The sequence below is a fragment of the Bicyclus anynana genome, chromosome Z, assembly GCF_947172395.1.
Source record: "Bicyclus anynana chromosome Z, ilBicAnyn1.1, whole genome shotgun sequence".
Lineage (NCBI taxonomy): Eukaryota > Metazoa > Arthropoda > Insecta > Lepidoptera > Nymphalidae > Bicyclus > Bicyclus anynana.
This window is the reverse complement of record NC_069110.1, coordinates 10,420,789-10,448,450: the sequence shown is the minus strand read 5'-3', so window position 1 is coordinate 10,448,450 and position 27,662 is coordinate 10,420,789. Positions and strand designations below refer to the sequence as shown.

The following is a 27,662-nucleotide window of genomic DNA, read 5'->3' as shown; positions in this document are numbered from 1 at the left end:
TGACATTTGACAATATTACATGACATTGACAGCTTACACCGGATATGTTCAATTCTAGGTGTTTGTATTGGCTGTTTTGAATACTTCTACTGTATTGTCTATGTTTAATTTGTAGACAAGGCAGTGAAACAAAAAAAAATATATTTATCTAATTAATGCGGGTCCCATAAATTCTGAAAATTATTTTCTCAACAGCAATTTGTATTTTCTATCCTTAAAAATACTATCGACCTGCTTATAAATTATAGATAATAGAGGCCCATTTTGGGGACATGTCCTTTGATATTAATGACATCACTCTACTTAAAAGTTCTTGTTGGCACACATGCTATTTAATATATCCATGACTATATAGTTGTATGAACTGTAATAGGCGACTCAAAATACCTAATAAAGTTAAACTTTGGAAAGTTTTTACTTGCTATGTGGTAATTTTCTTACCACCGGTAGTTAATTTTCCACCAATTTTACGTATTATGTAGTAAGTATATTTACCTAGAACCGTGATAGCCCAGTGGATATGATCTCTGCCTCCGATTCCGGAGAGTGTGGGTCCGGCATGCACCTCCAACTTTTCAGTTGTGTGCTTTTTAAGAAATTAAATATCACGTGTCTCAAGCGGTGAAGGAAAAACATCGTGAGGAAACTTGCATACCAGAGTATTTACTTAATTCTCTGCGTGTGTGAAGTCTGCCAATCCGCATTGGGTCAGCGTGGTGGACTATTGGCCAAACCCCTCTCGTTCTGAGAGGAGACTCGAGCTCAGCAGTGATCCGAATATGGGTTGATGATAATGATGATGATGATATTTACCTCCTTTTTTAATCTAAAACGGAGAAATTTCTTAGATTAAATAAACTGTAAAATATAAAACTTCTAACACTAGGGTCATTGCTTAATTACGTAGCTTAACGAATATGTGTCAAGTTAAATAATTGGGTCACGGAATTACATTATAACGGACAGCTGACACTGCATTCTATTAAAATTCATATATCTATTCTGGAACCAATCGCCAGGGTATCCCTTATTGTTTGATCGGAACGTTTGCGACTAATCCATTCCATTTCCACTTCCAATGTTTGTGTTTAAATAGTGCGGCACGGATTACTGGCAAGCGGGAGTGGCTGCGTTACCGCAATAACCCTGCGAAAGACAGAGCTCCAATTGCGATCTGGAAATGGAAAGCTTTCAGATTGCAAAACTGTTTGCACGCTAATACCACAATAGAGGGATCCGTCACAAACTGTAAATTACAAACGACTAATAACGTTGTTCCTAAAGCTCCCCTCGCAGAGAAGAAACGAAGCGTCGCTTTATGAATTTACTCGTTATGAATTCTACTATCTACAAATTTGTGTTAATCTTATTACTAATAAAGCGACGACGATTTGTTTGATTGTTACGCTTTCATGCACAGATATAAGAGGTAACTAGATTTATAAAGTGTCAATTCTTTATATTGAAACCAGCGTACCCAGGGGCGTGGCCTAAATGGCTGTTTAATATTTAGTGAAAAATGAAATATGTCACCCTTACTTTAGAGTTGAATATTATTTATTCTTTTTGTCACAGAACAAAACAAGACTGCCAGTACATGCGCGGACACGCTTGCGTTGTTCCGCACACCCGGGTGTACGCGGGCCACGCCCCCTTGCTACTTCTATTGCTAGAAGCGTTAGCTTTTAGCGTTGTCTGTTCTGTGCTTTCATGTCTAAACCGCTACACTTATTTAAAAAATGTTACCGAGAGACATAGGCTTAGATTTTATTGAAAACAGGGTTTTTCCTTTTTGTACAATTTGTACGTGTAATGCCTACTTTAGTTAAAAATCCTGTGCACGCCACTAATATGGTAAGGATGTTCTAAATCACGCGTAACTTGTACTGTTTTGTATTCTGTGGCGTAAGTATAAGAGAGGCAGGCGTGGAACGGATAAGGCACGGATGCGACAGTAAATTACGAGTATACAGAAGAGGCATAATAAACGAGTAAGTTTGTCATTATGTAGGCGCATTCTATAGCAATAGCAAATGCCTTCTTCAGAAGATAGTTATATGCTTACTTTGCTAGAGATTTATAAAATATTTGGTGCACTTAGTATAGTAACTGACATAAAGTAACGCTCGTTCTTCAAATTGGCCAACGCGTGGCGAATAGTTTTGGCCAATATCTTTGACCAATGGCTATCACGTATTGGCGTTCTTTTGCTCATTTTGGTATGTATTTTGTATGAATGATGGGCTACAAGTTGGCTCAAGATCCATTTAGTGTCGTTTTAAAAAATATTGAAAAATTTATATGAATATTTATTATCATATTTTTTGGCATATATTTACTTATGTTACTAGCTTCCGCATAAAGTAATCGTCTATGGAATGACCTAAAGCTTTCGTAGATTTCAGCATCATCACTAACAACCATTATTCAGCTCAATGTTGAGTATGAGTCTCATCTCAGAAATCACGTGAAGAGTTAAGAGAATTCTCACGCGTTCCCTCATGATTTAATATTTAATTGCTCAAAAGGTACATAACTGAAAAGTTGGAAGTGCATTCCCCGGGTCTAATTTGAACCTACGCCCTCTTAATCAAAGGCAGAGGTCATATCCATTAGGCTATCACGTATCTCATACTTCCTAGATTTAGTATAAACAAATTCTGAAGGTGCTTGTTCCATGTCGCCTCTTCTGTATAATTTACTTGTTAAGTCTAACGAGATAAAACCTAATGAAAACCATTACGAGTAAGAATTAAGTTGCACTGTATAATTTGTATCGTATAACTGGAAACGTAAAGCCTAGTTTTCTCCGTCTTTCAATTAGCAATTGAATCGAATACTTATCAAGCCATTTCTAATTAAATTGATTAAAATTGAATAGGGATGATAACAGTTTTTTATATTTTATATAAATTAAGAGTATGCTAATAGTAAAGAAATTTTGTAGAAGGAACAGGATATCTGCGATAATTACTTTCGGAGCTACAGGGATTTAAAGGGTTGATTTGCGGCGCTGCCGCGTATCCCTGAAATACGCCCCATACAAAATGGTAAGAACTAATGACGTCGTAGGTAATGTAATTATCGTTAGATTTGTATGTGCGTTCAAACAAAATTACTAATATCATTGTTATTTGTGCGTGTATGTTTATAGTTCTTAAATTAAAAAATGTCACATTTATTGTAAGTAAGCTAAAACTGTATGAATTTTCATCTAATTACGATAAAAGATTTTTAATAGATTTTGAATTTGTTAATCTCGTTTATTTTTCAAATATCCAGACAATCTTTGCTTTTTATGTATAAATCAGTTAACATTGACTTTATTTACCCGAATGTATCATAAAAATCAATATATTCAAACCTAATCATCATCCCCATTAAATTATTTCACCTCAGTCGATACAATAACTGTTGCTAGGGTAAACATATTTTTATTTATTTAAGGGCGTTTAGTTTTTGTACCGAAGTATCTCATCCAGCAGTTTAAAGTCAGGTATTCAGGTTCAGTATCAGGGGTTAATGCTATTCGCAAGTCTATTAGAGTCAAATGGGATCCGGTAATGGCATGAACTGATTGTGTAATTGTTTGAGTGTTCACGCCGGGCTAGAGCCGGCAAACCTGTCTATCCCGATGGGTATTGTACGCTGAAGTGATTTCAAAATGTATAAATAGACTCTCTGATTCGAGTGAACGTTTTTAAAACTACAGCTCTTTATACATTGCATCTAATGCGAGGCAATTCTGATTTAGGAAACCCGTATAATGGATATTTAGGAAACGAGGATATTTTTGAGAATTCGAGAAATGTTTAGCTTGAACACAAGTTATACAAGTAATATTGTGGTTAATTCAGTCAGTGTATAACACTCCAATGTGTTTAGTGGGCAACTGTTCGTTCAAAATAAGTCAAAAATAAAGTCATTTATTTAATTAGGCTTAGTTTACAAGCACTTTTGAAAGGTCATAATTTAATTTAATCTAATGGTGGTAATAATAGTCGAAAACTTAAAACTAAAGTTACGAGGATTCCAAACGCGCCTTGGTCCGAGAAGAGGCCACAACAAACTCAGTCAAGGTTTTGTTTTTAGTTTACCACCATTTAACAAATTTATTTAAAACTAAGCACACAGTCGTATATTAGAGTTTAACACCAAGCTTTCATTAATACAATCATTAACACTATAATAAGCCTTTCCCAAAAGCTTGCGTTTAATTAGCCAATACGACTACTCTGGATCAGATTTCGATTCGACGCAGTGTAAAAAAACCCAAGTCAAAACTGCAATCAAATTGGTGATTCTGATATCTCATTTCTCATAGGATAAATAGGAATTCAGAGCTTGTGAATATATTTTTTTTGGCAACCTTACGAATTCGTACTGGTATTGAGAATCCAATCTAGATCATGGATTTAATATTTGGCTTGTGATGAAAACTAAATCAGAGCAGATTTATTTAAGACTCCATTTACATAAATATTTTTTACACGATTTTTAATTTATGACACGGCATTTACCTACATCTTTCAACATGCTCGAATTTTGGTGCCCATGGATTTGACGTCAATCAGTCAAGTTCAAGTTCCTTGGCTTATTGTTGTCTATGTTTATGATTTATTCCCAGAACTTCCAATTTTTCTCATCACACGACCAACTTTCCAACTTTTCACAATATTGTTGACATTCAAAAACTTGACGTTTGTATTGCGTTGTGAAATGAAAATAAAACGTTGTTAGCACACGTGTAGGTACACGACGCGGATTCTTGCACCGCACTCGCACTGGGGGTGCGTGTACAAGCACGCTTACTGTATAACTTAATGGCAGGCGTCCACTAATCCGCAACGTACGTATCGGACGCATCGCATCTAACGGATTGTAGTATTGTTTGTATATAGAATCATACAAGCGCGTCCACTGACCCGCATCGTATACGGATGCATCCGATATATATATACGATGCGGATCAGTGGACGCCTGCCATAAATCGCCATCTGTTAAATTGACTTCTGTAGGGCAGTGACATCCTCTTTTCCGTAACATTAGGGGTTTTTATAATTACCTTAGACTAAACTCGCTGCACCAATGCGGGTTGGCCAAGGGGATTCCGAATTATGTCTGTCTTGTCTCTAAGTACAACGGCCAACCACAAATGACCAAGTTCCGCACTTGGTCATTTGTGGTTGGCCGTTGTACTTAAGGCCCAGGAAAGAAGAAGAAGAAGAAGATGTCTGTCTTTGTGGCAATCAGAATCATGTTATAAAGCATGATAAAACTTAATCAGGACTGCTAGAACTATGAGCTTTCAACATATTACTTGGGTATTTCTTGAAAGGAATAAAAATACTTATGATCACATTTCATACATTCATTGCCCGGTCGACTCGAGCCTCTATTCGACTCGATTCGATTAGGAATCAAGAGATCCAGCCTCATAATTCCTGATACAATATAGCTCAGGTACTTTCTACCAGCACTACTAATATTATAGATAGCTATATTTGTAGATAAATATCAAATTCTATTTAGATTTTTAAACACCCAAGCGGAAACCAAAGCAGAACATTTTGCAAAAGTAACAATATCAATAGTAGGTACTGCGAGAACGTCAAAGAGTAGCCAGAGCAACGCACAATTACACTCTCTGTCTAGTGATCTCTATCGAATTATTTATAGATCAGCGAACAGTGTTGCCGGAAAATTAAACGCTAACGTAATCACTAGGGTTGCGCACACAATCTTAGGATTTCCGGGAGTTGGGGCATTTCGCCTCGAGATTTAGTGAATCGTACTCAATCTCCAAGGAGATTTGATGTTTTTTAATAGTTTTACTATATCTTATAGATAAGTCGCGTCGGCTCAATGATCCAGAATATGTATATATGCGAATATTATTCGAACTATGGGTCTTACACTTACTTACAATGAATTGTTAATAGCAGTTCGAAGTTGAGATGTTGTTGGTGCTACATCCCTGCCTCGGTGAATACAAGTAGTCGTTGGTTTGGTCTATGAACGTTTGATAGTGTTCGTTATACGGTCGAACCTACCCACATGAAAGCAGCGTGGTGGGTTAAAGTTCCAAATTCCCTCTCCTATATGGACAGTGGCCTGTAAACCTAGCATGCGTCATATTTCTTGTAGATAAAGTCTAGTCTGCTGGTGGGATGCTTCTTCTGTGGCTAGTTACCGCCCTACCAGCAAATACGTACCGCCAAGCGATTTAGCGTTCCGGGAAGATGCCGTTAACAAAGGTACTCCAAACAAGTTAGTCCGCCACCATCTTAGATTACATCATCACTTACCATCAGGTGAGATGGTGGTCAAGGGTATGTGGTCAAGGGCTAACTTGTAAAGAATAAAAAAAAAAGATAACGCACCGACCGACCAATAAAACGCAGCCGAGTATATGAAATGAAATATTTCTCTCTTTTTTGTCCCAACGCAACGAAAGTCGAGAAGAGAATTTTGGCATTACTGAAGCTAATTAGTAAGATTGTGATCATTAACAATGAGAGTCAAGGTTCGCACACGAAAGCATATTGAACTCATTTGGTACCCGATATCCTGTAATAATCGTTAGTTGGACGCACAATATATGATATTATGCGTACATAAGAAAACAAGAGACAGATACACGACACACGACAATAATGAAACTTTAGCCTAATTAGGCATAACTTAAGGACAAGTGCGATCAGATTTAATAAAATAATTATTATCGGTCGGATTGCGTTAAATATTTTTATCATATATACTATAACCATTATATACAAATGAAATTAAATACATATTTATATCATTCGTAAATTGTACAACGTAGAATATTTAATTTCTTTTGTAGAAATTTTAGATAAATTTATAGTTGACAAAAAATTAGGAAACGTCAAAAAACTTAACGACTATTTTATAGCTGATATTTTTTATTTGATTATGGCTGAGCTGAGTATGGAACGGATTTGGATGATATTTGGCACAATCTATATATTATAAAGAGGTTATGTTTGTAGGGGATAATCTCTGGATCTACTCAACAGATTTTTAAAATTCTTCAACCAATAGAATGTGACACGTCATAGGCAATATTTTATCCTCATATTCTCACAGAAAGTGAACGTTGGTGAAACCGTAGGGTGTCTGCCATATTATATTCTAGTCTATTATATTCTAATACAACTCATATGCTACCCTTTATAATTCGATTACACCCGCACCTTAACTTCTGAGACGTTATAAAATTTAAATCAAACCTATGCTGAACCAACATTAACAAGCTTTGTTTTAAAATATGAAATGTAATAAATATTTTTACCTTTGATTATATTATGAAATATCAGATCTTTGTTAAAAGGTTCCATTAAAGTTAATACCTCAATTAGCCGTAATTATCGCATTATGAAAATCCTGTAAAATCCGCTTTGTATATTGTTTTCATTTTGATTATCGGCATGCCATAATTATGAATTTCCGTCTGTTTTTCCTGTAACAAATTTCCAGATTGAAAATGACGCAATGTTAATTAATTTCATATTTTTTATAATATTTAATTTTCGCACGCTCACATTTCCATTGTTTTAAGTTTTAACAGGTTATTTCTGATTACATAAAATAATTTTATAGCTTTTAATTTTCTTTTTCTTTCAGTCTCAATAAATGTAAGTAGATGTCTCATATTTAATGAATCAAACTCATCAAATGTGTTTTAGATAACTTGTTTATGATGTATCTCTCACTAGTCATCGTCATTGATAACCCATGTTCGGCTCACTGTTAAGCACGAGTCTCCTCTCAGAATGAGAGGGGTTAGGCTAGGGTTAGGTTAGGCACCGCGCTGGCCCAATGAAGATTGGCAGACTTCACACACCTAGAGAATTAAGAATATACTCAGGTATGCAGGTTACCTTACGATATTTTTCCTTCACCGTTTGAGACTCGTGATACTTAATTTCTTAAAATGCACATAACCGGATTCGATCCTACGCCCTCCGATACAGAAGGCAGAGGTCGTATCGACTCGGCTATCACGTCTCAATCTATCACTAGTATGTATCTATTAATTTCGCCTGCCGCGTGGGACAGTGGTTAGTGACCCTGATCTCTGCACCTACGGCCGTGAGTTCAATTCTCACAACTGTAACATATTTGTGTGATGAGCATGGATGTGTCTGGATGTATTTATATGGGTGCAAAACATCGACTGATAACACCAACAGGGGCGCAGCTAGCGCCGTATCAGTCTTATCAATGATATTTGAACCCCGCACTACTAGGTAAATACAAAAAGTCTCCTTAAGAGTAAAAGAAAAATTAGTGAAATTTAACCCACAATCTCACTTTAAACTTTTTGCTTCCCGGAAAAAACTTACCCAACTAACTTTGATATAGGGCCCCTCCAAGGCAAACTACGCCAGTGATTTACAGATATTTTACCAGGAACAAACTTAAATAATATTAATAATTATGTACGAAGAAATTTCATCGCTTCAAAGTATTAGCTGCCCCGTTCACCCGCCTAGGTTCTATTTCTGTAATATCGGAATAAAAAGTAGCATTTACGTTGAAAAATTTTTACTTATTTAATTAATTTATATAAAAGTGATTAGTAGGTATACATTAAAATGCAACGTTTCGAATATTATTTTATTTTATGTCTAAAAGAACCTCCTAACAATAACAAATATAACAAAAAAGAATTAGCGAAATTGCTTCACTGATGCCGTGACCAAAGAAACTAGAGAATAATTAATTATACATATACGAGTATTTATGAATATTGATTGTGAATAGTCTTGTTGACCTTTTGCGATTTTTTCGAAAATCTTAACAAATGATTCTTACATGTATTTTTACAGGCATACATTTTTGAAATCACTTTTGATGTGAAGAAGTTTCTAAACGTTTGCGGATTAAAAAATACAAACAGGCCAGTAACTGGTGTGTTGGCACGTTGCCTGTTATAAATCAAAAGGTTGCGTGTTTCCTGATTACGAAATGTATTTTTTTTAGTAATGGTTCATATGATGACTTCTCTCACTAGTATATTTATCTCGTCTACCGATTGACGTAGATTTTGCATTTTAGTGTTTTTTATTATTCTTTAAAATGTAATCCTTGATTACAATCTCACCAGCAGGCTAATTCACTATCTTTGACCTATGTTAGCTGACATGTCATCATCATCATCATCATCATATCAGCCGATGGACGTCCACTGCAGGACATAGGCCTTTTGTAGGGACTTCCAAACATCACGATACTGAGCCGCCTGCATCCAGCGAATCCCTGCGACTCGCTTGATGTCGTCAGTCCACCTGGTGGGGGGTCGGCCAACACTGCGCTTACTAGTGCGGGGTCGCCATTCCAGCACTTTGGGACCCCAACGTCCATCGGCTCTTCGAACTATGTGCCCCGCCCATTGCCACTTCAGCTTCGCAACTCGTTGAGCTATGTCGGTGACTTTGGTTCTTCTGCGGATCTCCTCATTTCTAATTCGATCACGCAGAGATACTCCTAACATAGCTCGTTCCATCGCCCGCTGTGTGACTCTAAGCCTTCTTATGAGGCCCATAGTTAGCGACCAAGTCTCGGAACCATAGGTCATCACTGGCAACACGCACTGTTCGAAGACTTTTGTCTTCAGGCACTGAGGAATTTCGGACGAAAAGATATCGCGAAGCTTCCCGAATGCAGCCCAGCCGAGTTGGATTCGACGGTTCACCTCTTTCTCGAAATTGGACCTACCTAACTGGATCATATGTCCTAGGTATATGTATTCGTCTACAATTTCGAGTGCAGCGTTCTCAACTATAACTGGGTGGAGCGATACATGAGCATTACACATTATTTTTGTTTTGCCCATGTTCATTTTCAGGCCCACCTGTTGAGAAACGCTGCTGAGGTCATTGAGCATGGTACTAAGGTCATCCAGAGTCTGTGCCATGATGACTACATCATCCGCGAACCGCAGTTGAGTGATGTACTCGCCATTGATGTTGATGCCAAGTCCGCTCCAGTCCAGAAGCTTAAAGACGTCTTCCAGTGCGGCGGTAAATAGCTTCGGAGAGATCACATCTCCCTGACGCACTCCTCGCTGCAACTGGATTGGCCTCGTAGTCTGATCCTGAATACGGACTGACATAGTGGCGTTTTCGTACAAGCACTTCAACGCTTGGATATACCTGTAATCAATTCGGCATCTCTGCAATGACCTTAGCACAGCCCAGGTTTCCACCGAATCGAAGGCTTTCTCATAGTCCACAAACGCTAAGCAAAGTGGCTGGTTATACTCGTGAGTCTTCTGTATAACCTGCCGCAGCGTATGGATGTGGTCTATGGTACTAAAGCCTTTTCGGAAACCGGCTTGTTCGGGAGGCTGGAAGTCGTCAAACCTATTAGCGAGACGATTCGTAATGACTCTCGAGAACAATTTGTAAACATGGCTTAGCAGCGAGATGGGTCTGTAATTCTTCAGCAAGGTGTTGTCACCTTTTTTGAAGAACAGAACCACCACGCTCCTATGCCACGCCTCAGGCGTCGTGCCCTCGTGAATGACGGAATTGAACAATCGCTGAAGGACTTTAAGTATCGGTTTTCCACCCGCTTTCAGGAGTTCTGCTGTGATTCCGTCCTCACCTGGCGCCTTATTGTTCTTCAGGTGTTTGAGAGCCACACTAATCTCGTATAGGCTGACGTCCGGGATATCTTCGGTATAGTGTCGGGTCAACTTGGCTCTGGGGTCTTTAGCCAAATTGGCAACAGGCTGCTGAGTAGTCGTGTATAGCTGTCCATAGAACTTCTCGACCTCACTTAATAACTCGGGCTTGGAAGAAATTAGATTACCGTGTTCGGTCTTCAAACGCGTCAGCAGTCCGAAGAGAGGGGGAGGGCTCGATAATCCTTGAATCCGGCAACATGCTCTACTACCGGGAGGGCGACCAACAGTCCCAGGGTGGTGTCGGATTTATCGTTCACAAGTCCCTCGTGAACAATGTTGTAAAAGTCGAGAGTGTGTCGAGCAGGGTAGCGTTCCTGGTCCTCCGAATTACCAAACGGTATTCGTTGAAGGTTATACAGGTTTACGCACCGACCTCGACACATCCCGACGAGGAGGTAGAGGTATTGTATGAGGATATTTCTAAAGCCATACATGCCTCAAACTCTTATTACAATGTTGTGATGGGGGATTTTAACGCAAAGCTGGGCGAACGTAGCGGTTCAGAGTTGAAAGTGGGACGATTTGGATATGGGCAACGGAACGATAGGGGCCAAATGTTGGCTGACTTCATGGAGAAGGAGGGCCTCTTTATGATGAACTCCTTCTTCAAGAAGCCACCACACAGGAAATGGACCTGGATGAGCCCCGATGGTTCCACGAAAAACGAGATCGACTTCATCTTGTCTACCAGACGGCAAATATTCAACGATGTTTCTGTGATCCATAGGGTGAAAACCGGTAGCGATCACCGAATGGTTAGAGGCACGTTGAATATCAACATTCAGCTGGAACGGTATCGACTGGTGAAGTCTACGCTCCGACCTACTCGTGCCCATATTCAAAACCCCGAGTCCTTTCAACTAGAACTGCAGAACCGCTTTGATTGCCTAGCAAATTGCGAAACTGTGGACGATCTGAACAACAGGTTCGTGGAAACTGTCCATTCCGTTGGGTCTAAGTTCTATAAGACCCACCGTGCGAAAAGAACCAAAAAGTTCTCGGACCAAACACTTAAACTCATGGAAGAGAGGCAAGAAATGAGATTACAGTCTTCAGCAGATGCGTCAAAATACCGACAAATCAGTAGACAGATCTCTAAGTCGCAAACCAGCGACTTGCGAAATTTCAATACCGAGCGTATTAAAAATGCGATTGAAAATAATCGAGGCTCGAAAGTTTTCGCCAGAGATCTGTCTATTGGACAGAGGCAGCTGAGCTGACATGTACGAAATTGAAATTATATGTAACAAATGTCATCCGGTGCCTACTGGTGGATATCATACAGATGACATTTTGTCAATTGTCAATGAAGACCAAAATAGTGAATAGGCCAGGTGACGGTAAGTGATAATGCTATCTACGATGGAAGCGGGCTAACTTGTTAGGAGAAGGATCAAATCCACAACCCTTTTGGTTTCTACACAACATCGTAGGGGAACGCTAAATCGTTTGGCGGTACGTCTTTACTGGTAGGATGGTCAAATGCCACGGCCGAAGCCTCCCACCAGCCAGACCTGGACCAATTAAGAAAACCTCAATCGGCGCAGTCGGGGATCTAACCCAGGACCTCCATTGTGTCAATCCACTACTATATACTAGTTTAAAGTTTAAATGATGTAAAATCAACATATTTTAAGTAAAAGCTTTAAAATTCAATTCTTAATAAATTTACACACCTCATTAATTCCATCTTCATTTTCATGAATTGCAAAAAGCCGCAGCTGAATACAAAGATTTTATTTATTAAAAACAAGATTATAAAGTACCTATGTTTTTCATATCTGTGCTTATAAGACTAATAGGTAATATGAAAATTTTAATATTCTTACCTAAATCTCAATAAATATCAGACATCTCAGATATTTTCATAATATCTGAGATGTCAGACGAAACGTTAGCGCTCACTTCTTTTTACTTTCAGAGGATTTCTAGCATATGAAATTATTTTAAAATTAAATTCACATATGTTTTAGATGTACGTCTCTTGTCGCTACTTGCTCGTTGGTTCTTTGTCGTGTCTGTGTCTATTTCATTAATCTGTGGCCATAATATTAGAAGACAGCGTTTGTCAGTCGTCAGTAAAAACATGGAAGTATAGTCCTTTTCATGAAAGAAGCCCCCCCAGACGCGGCGCTAATGTCTTAATGGCACTCATTGAGATTTGGTAATGGCCGTTTTAATGTCACTTGTGTAAGGCGCTGTCAATATTAGTTTTTTTTATTACGGATTTAGCCGCGGGACTTCTTTCATGAAAAGGACACTAGGTATATAAATTTATACATCCATGCGTGGTAAGAGAAATAAATAGTCGAAGTAGCATACGTCGCATTCCCTCAAAAAAAAAAAATTAAATATATTGTATTACCATAAAGTAAAGAAATATATAATAACAACATTTTAGAATTTAAACTATCGTGAGTGTTATTCATATTAATTGATTATGAAACACGGCTAAAACTCACGTGATATTACGTCGGAGTATGCCCGACTAGTTTCGAACCCATAAGGGGCCCTTAGTCATGAGCTGGTTCTTGCATCGCGGCACGATCCAAACTGATTCTGTTTGGACTGGATGGACTCATACTAAGTAACTCACTCACACACACTTGTAGGTACCTATTTATGACATGCAGACCCATGAGAAGTTACATAGGCTTAGTTAAAAGGGGGAGGGGAGGGGGGAGTAATAGGTGGGAAATCTTTGTAAGTCTTCAAATTGATAAGAGAAAAGGTAAAATTAGAATTCGTCCACATGGGCGAAGTCGCGGACGTTGGTTAGTGACTTAATAAAACACTCGTGTCTATTGTCAGCACTCAGCACTATCAACAACCTTTGCCATCGACCTTTGACACATTTTCATGACAAAGGTAAAGTGTACCAACATAAAGGTTTAGACCAGATCTGCTTCGATTGAACATTTTTTATCCAAAATTATTGTGATCCGTTTAAATGTTTTTACAGATATTTCAGAATGATATCAATAGTACATTAAAACTGAAGTTTGAACCATGCATGATTTACTATTTTTTGGTAAAAAGTATTATTACATAAGTTTTGTTAATGTATCATTTTGGTCGACTATAGTAGCGATGCAATTGTAAACCAAATATACAAACAAATATTTACATAGAAGTTTATTATTTACCCACAAATTACAATAATTATTATTTACTTGAAATGGGATTTAATTTATACACTTTATTTGTTCACCACAAACAATCTATACTAATATAATAAAGCTGAAGAGTTTATTTGATGGTTTGGTTGAACGCGCTAATCTCAAGAAATACTGGTTCGATTTGAAAAATTCTTTCAGTGTTAGATAGCCTATTTATCGAGGAAGGTTACAGGCTATATACTATCCCCGTATTCCTACAGGAACGGGAACAGCGTCAGTGGTGTCAGCTAGTAACCGATATACGAGTACCACAGAACCTACTATGTACGGCCTCCGTGGCGCAGTGGTATGCGCGGTGGATTTACAAGACGGAGGTCCTGGGTTCGATCCCTGAGCCCATTGAGGTTTTCTTAATTGGTCCAGGTCTGGCTGGTGGGAGGCTTCGGCCGTGGCTAGTTACCACCCTACCGACAAAGACATACCGCCAAGCGATTTAGCGTTCCGGTACGATGTCGTGTAGAAACCGAAAGGAGTGTGGATTTCAACCTACTCCTAACAAGTTAGCCCGTTTCCATCTTAGATTGCATCATCACTTACCATCAAATGGGATTGTAGTCAAGGGCTAACTTGTAAAGAATAAAAAAAAATATGAGTGTATTACGTGATTAATATCAATGGCTTTATTTTATTCTATTGGTTGTAATTACAAACATTATAAAAACTCAAAAATATTTTTCAGTTATTTATTTCACTTCTACTTAATTATCATAATATATCCACATAATCATACTTAACAACAAACCTGTGTTTCTGATGATACATTAATGAAATATTTACCATTGAACATTGTATTGTCAGCCATAAAGAGGACGTGCATTCATTTTGCAATCAAAATTGAGTGTGACTAATCTTTACAAGCATGTATGCATTTATGTGAAATCGTTAAATGTAAAAGGCAACACTGTCTGTGGTTTTTATCACACGAAATGCAGCCGCGGCCTTGTCTGGCTTTGTAAGTGGGTGACGATGAGATCGCACTGTAAAGGTGACGACAGACGGACGGCGGTCCTGCTCCTACTCTATCGGCGGTTTTTGTTTAATCCAAGTTCACAAGTTACCTTATAACAGAATACTGTTACCCTGAGAAGTTGTGTATCACCCTATTTATACCTGAGTACGTCAGAAGGAGGGTACTTTTTCTAGCAAGAATGTATTCAAGTCAAGAATGCCATTGTCTGTACTTAATTATATGTAAAATACTACTGTCTTGAAGAAACTAAAAAGTCCGAAAAAAAAATTATTAAAAAAACAAAAAACCTAACTACTATTTAAAAGCGTAATGAAGTGAAAAGAGAAAACCAACGACGTACATTGTACCTACGGTACATTGACTAGATGATCACTGTCATTCGCACGGCTCACGGAACTGACAGAAGATTATATGAAAACCTATCAAATAGTTGCTTAGCTTAAGGAACAACTTTTATGCGCCGTTTTAATGAAACGTAAATCCAGTCTATACAATATAATGTCATTGAAGAAAACAATACTTTCCTATCTACAGACAAAGAAGATTCTACCAAAACTATGCTTGTCACCGCATGCGGCAACATAAAGTATTTAGTTAGAATTTTATATATATGCAAGATTGCGATACTTGTTTTGCTCTTTTCAGTTCATTACGCATTAACAGTCGGGTTTATTATTTAATAATATTGTAAAATCATATCATACTGTAATAAATACATGTGCTAGGTGCATTTTAAGATATTAAACATCACGTGTCTCAAACGATGAAGGAGAAACATCGTGACGAAACCGATGCATAAGTGAGATTTTTCTTAATTCTCTTACATGTGCGAAGTCTGCCAATCCGCATTGGGTCAGCGTAGTTTGACTATTAGCCTAACCCTGTCATTCTGTTTGGAGACTCGTGCCTAATAGTGAGCCGAATAAGGGTTGCATATGGAAGTATCAAACGCGCGTATTAAAAATTACACAATTCAATTAATTTTTTTATAATTACAACACATTGGATAGAACAAATAAATGACCCACATTATGCTAAGAGGAAAACCGTCAACAACACTTTGGAGAGTTTGCAAAGAACAAGTCCTACAAACCGTTGCCCTGTTTTCGACGTAGTCGGACATAAGTGATAAGCCACATGTGCCGTAGTTTCACCTTCATACTCTTTTAAATAAGTTGTTGTTAAAACAACCAAACATTCCTGCCATGAACTCTCGGGTAGTGGTCTATGGATCAATCATGCGACAGTAAATATATTGTCTTGAAAATTTGCAACAATTTAACTAAAGAATGACTGCTTGTTTAAAGTAAGAAACGGGTGCTTGATTACTTATACTGATAGTGAGTCCCCAGTACATACAATTCTTTGTAAGCTTGTAATGCTTTTAAAAGAAAGCCGTCTGTGTTGTCTTTTATTTGTGAATGTTGCGTGTATTATCACCGCTCGGCGCTCCGGCTGTGACCGTTGTGCCCTTTAGGGTTGCCACTAAGATTAATAGTATTTAAAACTTATTTTTTTTTATTTAGCTTATTTTTTACACTTAGTCAGTCTTCAAGTTATCATTTTTTGTCAAATAATTTGTCTTATTATGGCGAAGTGGTCAAATATAGTCAATTGTCCGTCGTTGTTCGTTAGTCGGTCCTAGTAAAGTAATGTCATGCTTTAGTAAGGCGCAAAACTTCTGATAGAGTTCATTGAGAAATTCGAATTCAAATCGAATAAAATACTCTTGCTCAGCCGCTACTTCAATAGTGCACCTTTACAGAACTATATAAAATACTCGTAAAATGCATTCTACCTTAAGCAATAAAGCTCGTACGATATTCCCGCGAAACTAGATCACCTACAGTAGGAACCCAGGCTTATTAACTGTCATCCTTCCTAAAATGAAGTATGTTTAACTCGCGCAAATTCGTAGTCGATACTTACAGCTAATAATAATAAATTTATAGCTATACAAAAAACCAGACGCGCCAACCCTACTTAAGAGCCTACGAACCGGCATCATCGATGAGTCACCGACAAAAATATTATAATTTGGAATGAATTTGGCTCGTCCGTGACATAACATATTTTATTATCATCCTATATTATCAAATGTGGCAACTGTGTAGTAGGTATAGTATTAATAGTAAAATTCTCGCAAGTACTACTTAAGTAGTCGTAGGTACTCACACACACATTCACATACGCGCGCGCGCACACGCACACACACGCACACTCACTTTCTTAATTAGGTATATTCACGTGATAAAAAACTGAAACTTATGGAATATGTTATTTTTATTATTGGTTGTCTAAGCGTAATATTATGTTATGTAATAAGCTCTAAGAAATTTAAAAAAAAAGCTGGCTAAAAGCGTCAATAGCTCAACGGTAAGAGCGGTTGGACTCATCACCGATAGGTAGTGGTTCGAACCCCCGGCCCGTTGGTCTATTGTCGTGTCGTTGGACCAGTTGGAGGGGAATGGGAGTAGTGGTCATATTACAAAAATATGGCAATTTTTTTTTTTTTGACTGCAATTTCATTTTCAAATTCCTGCGGAATCTATATTTTTCCATTCCGTCTGGAATCCATACCTGTTATTATGCCTCCACGTTACCTTTTCACTTTTATACTTTATTTTTTATTTATTTATAAAAAATACATTTAGTCGAGAAAAAAATCATGGTTATCAATCATAAACCCGCGGTGGTTTATTGAAAAACAGTAGCATGAAAACGGATCTGCCAACCTATGTTATTATAATATCGATATAATTCGTTAGATGGGCCCCTCCGTACTAAAGAATACACAATTTTATGTCATTACCCAAAGACGTGCACGCACATCTTATCTTAGTACGTGACTGTGCTGCTGTGTGTTTTTTTTATTTTAATCGCTTAATTATGCCTTCGTGATCGTTTTGGAAGTGTAAAAACACAAGCCACAACATAAATAAAGAGAAATGTGTTACGAGTGATGACTCAATGTGCCAAACCAATGACAATTCCGCGACGCTTTGAGGCCCATCTAACGATCTACGATCGATGTAAATACGAGTAAAAGCAAAAAAATATGATTAACTTAATTCATGAAATAGTCGCATATATTATAGTTAAGTGAATGATGACCTTTTTGTACAAGTTATTATTAGAAAGCTTATTTTACTATCAATTACTATAATTAATTTTAAACAACATGATGTGTGAATGTGTGATCATCGATACATACCTAATTATGTATATTATATCAACGGGCGCGATGAAGCATTTATTTGTTTCACACCGGAATAAATGGCATTGGTGCCTAGCATAATTGGGACTCTTTTGTCCACCGGTCATTCGAATTGACATCAGCGAATAATAATTATTTCATTTATTATTATTGACCAGCCGCGCCCCGTGGTTTCACCTTCATAGATCCCATTTCTGGAGATATGAAGTAGCTGGTCCTGAAATTAGCAGGAAGAAAGAGGCGGACAGAAAAAAATAAAAAAAAAAAATATATTTTTTCCAACACCTATGCACTGAAGGTATCTGGTACATACTTTCATATGCATTTAGTGAAGACCTGTTACTTTTGTTTATTTGTTTAAATCAACTATATTTTGCCATGATAACCCAGCGGAGAGCCATGATAGCCCAGTGGATATGACATCTGCCTCCGATTCGTGTGGGTTCGAATCCGGTCCGGGGCATGCACCTCCAACTTTTCAGTTGTGTGCATTTTAAGAAATTAAATATCACGTGTATCAAACAGTGAAGGAAGACATCGTGAGGAAACCTGCACACCAGAGAATTTTCTTAATTCTCTGCGTGTGTAAAGTCTGCCAAACCGCAATGGGCCAGCGTGGTGGACTAAGGCCTAACACCTCTCATCCTGAGAGGAGACTCGAGCTCATCAGTGATCCTAATATGGGTTGATAACGAGATAGTAATTTAGATATATTTTTATTACCTCTAAAATACGTAACGTGCTAACATTTTGCGGCAAGTCGTGACCATGATTCACGGTCTTACTTACCAAATATCTAAACATTTATAAAATCCAAACACATCTCATACGGCGCACCTCGACCAGAATGTCTGGGCCTCTTTCAAATAAACACATCCTACGGATATTTTTAAACCCAGAATACCACTCAGTAATAGTTAAATAAAACTTATACAACCCTCCACTCAGCTGTTGTTGTTTCTATCTTCTACAAGCATAAACTCTTAAGTGGCCTCAAAGTCGTGACCTCTTTTGAGTAAAATCATTTACTTACTTGAACTAAAAACGTTAAACGCTAGTAACGGTGAAATCGTTGAAAAGATTTTTTGTGCATCCATTACCTATTGTTTGTTCTTTGGATAACAAAATGTGTGTCATAAACAAGGTTTGTAACTCCTAAATCAATAGACGACGTAGGCACGACGTTATTCTTTAAAATTTTAAGTTTTCTACCACTTTATTGACTGCTTAGATTGCTATCAACGCTTCAAATTACATTATAATCATTGGTGGATGACAAAGTCAAAATTCATTTATTTCAATAGTTTAAAAGCACTTTTGAAAAGTCAGGTAATGTTATTAGATATTGATAATAATTAGTCGAAAACTTAAAATTAAAGTTACGAGGGTACCAAATGCGCCATGGTCCAAGAAGAACCGACAACAAATTCAAACAGGGTTTTTTTCTTTTTTCATCATTTATCAACATTTATGTAACCAGTCATAGTGCATTTATCGTTTACACGATTATAATCATTAACACTATAATACGACTTTTCTATAAGCTTGCGTACATTTTAAAAAGGTTGAACATATTGAGAGACATGCCCGTAGTTTCTAGTGGCAGTTTATTATAAAAACGAATGCAGTTACCCTTAGGGCTTCCGCACACGGGCCACCGGCCACAACCACAAAACGTCGCTACCGGCATATTGCCTGTTATACATTTTATATGGACTCGCCGCACACGGTTGACACGCTACAATCGCTCACTCGTACTCGCTTCTTGTAGCCCGCACCGGCCACTAAACGCCGACACAAAACGCCACAACACGCCACTCGCGCGATTATGATACTGCATGTATTGGTTAAAAAAGTAGCAGCCACCTACCACAAGTGTCGACCACCGGTCACAAGTGGCTGTCGCGCGCTTCAGCTACTTTTGTGGCCCCTTCTTGCTTTTTGTAGCGGCGTTTGTGGCTGTCGCGTGTGGCCCGTGTGCGGCGACACTTAGAAGAATTAATTTTTGTAACCTAGTGTAGTGTGCAACGACTTATATTGTACCTAAGTGGTGTGCAACAATTGAAGTTTCATTTCTGACATTATTATTACAATAATCATGTATTCAACATGTCACAGGCTTGTTCCGTTACCTAAGTGGACTGGGAGGCATTCCATTACAGCACAATATGAATTAGTGGAACATGCGTTTCAATATACAATTGGTTTGTATTTAAGCGTGGAAAACTGCGAGAAACTTCGAAAGGCAAGACTTGTGAAAGTCACTCACGCGCAGCGGAAGACTCTGTAGGGTGACCAAGTATAAGTATCTGGGAACTGCGGTTTTGTGTAAAATACGTGGCTGTCACTGTGTGTACACACAGCGATGGTTATTGATCGTACGAGTAGTTATTCAATATACGTGTTGTGGTTATGGTTACTTTGGCGCAGGTGTGCAGGTTTTTATATGATTTCCTTACCTACTTTTAACGGAAATTAAGAATTTAATTATTAAACAAATCATGTACTTATTTAAAATGTTCATAATGATATAAATGGTTTAATCATAATACTAGCGGATTCAACATACATTTTACGGCCCTTGCTTTGGCGTTATTACATAATAAATTACAAGGTATATTTTAACATTCATAAAATCTCGTTACCCATATTCGGCTCACTACTGAGCACGATTCTCCTCCCGAAATGAGAGGGGTTAAGCCAATAGTCCACCACGCTGGCCAAATGTGGATTGGCAGACTTCACACACATAGAGAATTAAGAAAATTCTCAGGTATGCAGGTTTCCTCACGATGTTTTTCCTGCGCTGTCTGATAACACGTGATAATTAATTTCTTAAAATGCACACAACTGCAAAGTTGGAGATGCATGCCCCGGACCGAATTCGAACCTACGTTCTCAGGAATCGGAGGCAAAGGTCATATCCACTGGGTTATCACGGCTTTCTAGAAACTATTATGAGATAGTGATATTAAAAACCTAGCTAATTTTGTTATGCGTCTCAGAATGGGTGTATTTTAATTGCCTATCTTTGAAATTTTACGACATAAAAATATTTAACGTCTCAAGATTTTTGTATTGAGTAAAATGAATTTGATTTTATCTAAAATTATTAATTATGTTCCAAAGTGCTTAAATAGGTTGTTGAAAAACAAAACTATCGTTTTAAGTGATGCACAAAATTTATTTGCTAGTATAATTTATTTATTTAGTTATTAGTTATTTTGTGTTGCTGCGACTTTAATAAAAATTTTAGTTAATATTTTATAAAAAAATAAGTTGTTGCCTACGCTTTATCTCTGAATGTGTATATTTTATAAGTTTTGTATTTTTTAGTTATTTTACTGTTTGATTTATTTTAGTTCTTTTTAAGTTTTCCTTATCTATATTTATTAATATCTCTATTTATTACGTTACGTAATATCTTTCAATGATAAATATTTATAATGAAAACTGTTTGATAAATATACGAATATTTTTGCTACCGCATTTATTGCTTTTGCGAATTTTATTATATCCTGCAAAGATGAAATTTTCAATTTGCAAAGCTGTATTTTGTAGACTAACAATTGTTTTTTTGTTATTTCTCAATGTTTGATAAAATAGCGTAACATAATTAAAACGATATTGTAACCGAAATAAAAAAATGTTGAAAGAGGAATCTAATTATTTTAGAACTCTACTAACATAAATTATTATTAATGTTTATATTTTCTCATCATCTCATAAAATGATGATTTATATTTCGTAATGGCAATAATCCGATTAGTCTGCTGAGTTGCTTATCGATTGATTTTTGACTTGTAGATTTTTTGCACTAAATATGTACATGTATGTTGCACATGCTGATGTTCCAGTATTTTAAGACTATGCGAACTTTTTTATTTTTAATTGCTATTATTATTATCATTTTATAGCTTTTTGTAGAGAAACTGCTACTTTGACTCATGTATAAAATCTACAATAGGTATATTAATATATGGCTTAACTTCGCTCATTGATTTTGTTTACGCAACATTTGTTATTTTTCAATAAAAAGAAAAGGTAATCGTGCATATTTTTAAAAAGTTTTTAAAATAAATGATTAGATTTTACATGCGACCAACGAGATAATCTCGTGAAGAGGAATATCAAAAAAATCAACCAATGGCGGCAACCGGGAATAATTATAATATATTCAATAAGAGAAACTAAATTTCACGTGTCTCAAACGGTGAAGGAAAAACATCGTGAGGAAACCTGCATACCAGAGAATTTTCTTAAATCTCTGCGTGTGTGAAGTCTGCCAATCCGCATTGGGCCAGCGTGGTGGACTATTGGCCTAACCCCTCTCATTCTGAGAGGAGACTCAAGCTCAAAAGTGAGCTGAATATGGGTTGATAATGATCTCACAGTATACCCATCACTTTTGCGGTGATTTTGTAGGCACGTAACATCTATATATACTATAAAATAATCATTAGATTACCTTGTTTCTATTAAGTAAACGAACTTCTAAATCATTCTTTCGTTTAAGGTTAAAGTGAGGCTACCCAGCTCGTTCCAATGAACTTGATATGATATAATGGGTGAAATATTTGGCTACATCCCACGCTCTCATAGCGAGGTGGACGATTGTACTGCGAGACTTTTATTAGCTCCATTAGATGTCTACTGACGGTCATGCGTGCGCCATTTTAGATTCTTTTTATTGGTGAAGTTTTTTCATGTTTGCTATTATTGCTGTAGAGTGCAATTTTATTTTAAACTATCTGCCGCCGCGCGGTTTCACTCGCGTGGTTCCTGTTCCCGTAAGAATACGGGGATAATATATAGCCTAACACTAAAAGAATTTATCAAATCGGACCAGTAGTTCCTGAGATTAGCGCGTTCAATCAAACAAACAAACAAACTCTTCAGCTTTATAATATTAGTATAAATGTATGCACTACGGGTTGTATTGTGTGATGAATTGATTGAATACATTTCATTAAAATAATAAGAAGTTGTTCTGAAAAAAACTAGATTATATGCAAATTCATTCATTCAGTTATAATTAAGTGCAAATTATTATTTATAAAAAAATATTTATATTAAACCTAGGGTTTCTTTGAATTGAAAACCTGATATTTTTTCTTTAAAAAATATTAAATAAATATGTCTTCAGCCTTAAGATATTAAAAGTGAATCCAGATTAATTTCTAATTCGGGTGTAAGAATAGACATGAAGCATCGGTAATCCGAATACCAACTATTTTTTTGTTATTAATTAGGTGCACTCGACTTTAAATCTTAAACCCCGGTGCTAGAGATTATAAGGGTTGAAATTGGCCGTGAATACATTTTTAAGTGCCGAATAAACCGTTAAGTTTAGAGAGGCACTGTGCCCTATACCTTCGCGTTCTCGCCTTGACTTGGGCCGTTGACCTTTGTAGTAAGCCGTGGGCGATATAGTGGGAGGTATTGTGCATTAAGTAACACATCTATACGAATAAACGTATTCAAAGATGAAAAAAAAGTTCGCCCGGTTCCTGAGCTTTGGATCTACACAATGGGCATTTTGGTGTTGCGTTGATAATATTTTTTGTGTATAACTAGGTATTTTAAATTTAATGTACAAAAATAGATGGTATTTTGTTAAAGTTCATACTCATAGACTTTTTACCCGACTGCAAATAGGGTTATGTTTTTCGCGCGTATCTTGTATGTTTGTATTAACGTAATATTCTTTATTACCTCATATCTTCCAAACGGCTTAACGGATTTACGTAATAAAATATACGCTAAAGACTCGAGGTAAAAAAAATGTTTTTTTCGAACATTACAATATGGGTATCAAATTCAAGAGCTCATAATTAGGATTTCAAAATAGTATCATGGCCATATAAAAAAAAACTACAATTAGAAAAACGTTATTTATTAATTGTTTATATAAAATACGCGAGGCGGATTGACTATAGGTTCGGGCAGGTTTATTTGTTTGTTGAGCAATTTACACCTAAAATAGACTGATTTAATATAAAAATCCGACAGGTACGAGTCGGATACGGCCACCGAGGGTTCCGTACAAAGTAGGATATTTGCTTAACCTTGGTGATTTATAAAGGTCCTTTTTATACTATGAAGACATAATTTTTTATGCTGACAAAATTAAGTCTGTATTTTGATTTCCTTGGAAGTATAGGATTATTGCGACATAGACAATAGTATGTGTTTACGTTAACTAAAAAGTTCGGTTTGTTTACACATAAAGGTAGTGTGTAAGAAATATATGATCATGAACATAATAAAAAAAAGCCAATGAGATAAAAAAATATATTTAACGTAAATTTCGAAAACTAAACATGTAACTAACGTAACAAATAAATCCAAAATTCACCATAATTTAACACCGCAACTAAAAAGTGTAAAATAAAATAAATAATTTAAAAAATACAAAATACGCCATAAAATATAAAAATTAAAAACAAAAACAAAATATAACCAGAAGCGTAAAAAAACAATTTGAAAACAGTCGGGACCCATTAAAATAATATAGGTAAATTAAAATCATTCTATCCAATATTGGTTTTTACACTTCTGGTTACAACTTGATTTTTTTCTTGTTAGTTTTTATTTTTTATGCAGTCGAGTTTTTTTTATATTTTTTTAATTACATATTTATCGTCATAATTTATTTGCTAAGTGGGTTATTTAAATAGAGAATGAATTCAAATTAAAATTCTTTATCGAGCATAAAAAAATCAATACAAAAATAGGTCAAGAATAATAAGAATAAGAATGGTATAATTGAAATATTCAGTATAGAGTTACAATGACGGCCTGGCCCTTAAAATAGGTACGTCTTAAGGGCCAGTGACTTTCCTTAGGTACTATTACATAAAAGATGAATTAACATAAAATATGCAAGTCGTTAGCATTTTTAAAAGAAGATTATAAAAGAAGGTTGAACCGGTAATTGAACTAAAATCTTTAAAATACAACTGCAAGCCCTTTTCATGAGCAAAGATTGCAGTATTTAAGTTCAAGTTATTAAGTTGTAATACAATCAAAATCTTAATACTAAATTTAGTTTATTCAGTACAATTGAGTTGATTTTTCAAGTTACGAGTAACAAAGGTTGGGAAGTTGATGAAATATTAAATAAAATCGTCATATGTAATTACTAAAATTAGCGGCGCAAAAGTATTCATAAGGGGCCATCTATTAGCTATCTAACATTGCAATTTAAAAATATTGAAAGGTGTTATATACAAAGCCGTTATTTTACAAGCAATATTCATAATATTTTTAAATCTGCTAAATTTTGGAAACTCAATAAAATTATAATACTCTTGATTCTCATTTGACCTTCTTTACGTTTTATTTTTAATATCGCCGATATCCTATTTAATCTATATTAATTATAGAACAAATAAATTATAAATGAAATGATACAACTGACGTAGGTACTATAGTAGTTGTTGTATCCTTTACATTTATAATTTTACTGTAGTAGCACGTGACCTTTAATATTATATGTATAATTATAATCTACAGCCTTATTAATAAACATAAATTAAGATTTAAACCTTAAATAATGCCAAAGTAACGTAAAACTAATCACTTTGAAGAAAGTGGTGGTTAATGTTCATACGCTTGTTATTCAGAAACATGTTTAAATATAGTAACTTCTGACCTTATCTATGGGTAACTTTATTTACCCTCAAACATTATTATTTATGCAGCGATAAAAGTTGACTTTTACTTGTTTCAGACATGTTACGAAATGGAAAGATATCTCCAAGAGGAGCCGAGAGGTGGAGCAGAAGTAGAACATGAAGAAGATTGGGCCATTTCCGTGCCGTTGCCACCTCCTCCGCTACTCACTCCTAGACCCCACATCGTCAGCATAGTGAAGACCGAACCTCTCAGCGACTCTGATGAGCCGAGAGGTAAACTATTTCTTTCTCAGTATCCATTAGTTCCATCATCATAATTAAAAAAAATAATATTAGCCGTATTTTGAACATGACAAATTATTATTATACATAGGCTCGAATCTGTCCACGATCTCACTTTACCACCATGTTATTAGTCTAAGATGGGACCCATGTGATGAAACCTACCTGTTGTCTTGCAGTCAAGTCGAGCGTGATAGGCACACAACGAAACAATAGTGAAATTCCGTCAGGAGTGGCAGAGGAGCCGAGACGTGGAGCAGAAGTAGTTCAAGATAGAAAAGAAGAATGGGCCATGACCGTGTCGCTGCCACCTCCTCCGCTACTCATTCCTAGAACGCACATCATAGTCAAAATAGAGCCTCTCAGCGGCTCTGATGAGCTGAGAGGTAAACTCTATTTCTTAATCAGTGTTCATTACTTTCATAGCTGACTCATTATCATCATTGTTAAAAAAACCGGTTAAGTGCGAGTCGCTCTTCCGCATCGAGGGTTCCGCACAAACCTGGGCGGCTATTCTGTAACGGTATTTTATACAACTCGTAAGTTCGAGTTTCGAATTCATCTCTATCTTTCTCTTTTTAACACGATATTGTAGAATAAGACACAGAGGTGAATTTGAAACTCGCACTTGCGAAATAAACAAAACATCGTTTCAGAATAGCTCTCCTGTAGGTTACTGTTATGTTTTATTATTTATTTGGTATATATTCTGTTGCTTTTTTTTATTTAGGTTTTGTTTCTTTTGCGAGTTGCGAGTTTCACCATATTATGTGGCTTAAGTTGCTGTTTTTTTGATTGAGTTGACATAGACGTTTTTGTTACAGCTTATTGGTATTAGACCTTATTATTGATGTTATGAATTTCAATTTAAGAACTCTACAGGTTCACGAGGAAAAGGGAAAAGTTAAAAATTATTAAAAATATTTTGATTATGTAACTAAAAATGTATGCTTTTTGCAATTTTCCCTTTATATGTGCTATAAGATGTTGCTTCTATCAAACTTTAAAATTCTGAGTTCACGGCAAGTATTTTGCGTGTGTCAAAAATGTTCAGCATAAACGGCTGTATGTTTTGATTGTGTTGGCTTAGAATTTTAAATTTTACAGCTCTAAGGGACGAGTATTCGATATGAATTTTAGTTTAACACCTCAGACGCGTTCCTGAGAAAAAGGGTCTTGATAGACAGACAGACAACGAAGTGGTTCCATTTGTCCCTTTTGATGTTCGAAACCCTAAAAAAGAGTATAAATAATTTTATAATTATTCATACTCTTTTTTAGGCATTATTTTTATTTATATTTTTTATAATTATAAATAATTATTAAATTATTTATAATTATTAAAAAAAATACAACCGACTTCAAAACATTAAAAATCTACAAAGTTTTTTCCCTTTTTAGCTTCGTGGATATAATAATGTTTTGAAGTCGGTTGTATTTTTTTAAATAATCATGTTAGATTTTTTTGTGTAATCAATGGTTGTGAAAAATTCAATTTATATGAAATTCATTGTAACTTCCCTCTGAAAGTCAAAATTTTTGGTAATGCTTTTTTGTTGGTAAAACTATTCAGCAATTAGCATTAGACTCTGTTAATCTTCTAGATATACTAAGTGAAACCGCGGAGCTTCTGCTAAAATATTAAAAAGAGGTAGAG

At 36.2% G+C, this 27,662-nt stretch overlaps 1 protein-coding gene across 2 annotated transcripts in view; it reads left to right on the top strand.

Moving 5' to 3' along the window:
• Positions 1-27,662, top strand: part of LOC112047864 (Krueppel-like factor luna) — a 95,318-nt gene that overhangs the window by 54,459 nt on the left and 13,197 nt on the right. The window contains exons 2-3 of one of the 2 annotated variants that reach the window (XM_024085140.2): positions 25,819-25,996; positions 26,185-26,391. In XM_024085140.2, the coding sequence (XP_023940908.1) occupies positions 25,819-25,996; positions 26,185-26,391 (385 nt within the window). The remainder of the gene's footprint in view (positions 1-25,818; positions 25,997-26,184; positions 26,392-27,662) is intronic. The other variant, XM_052890585.1, reaches the window with a different exon arrangement.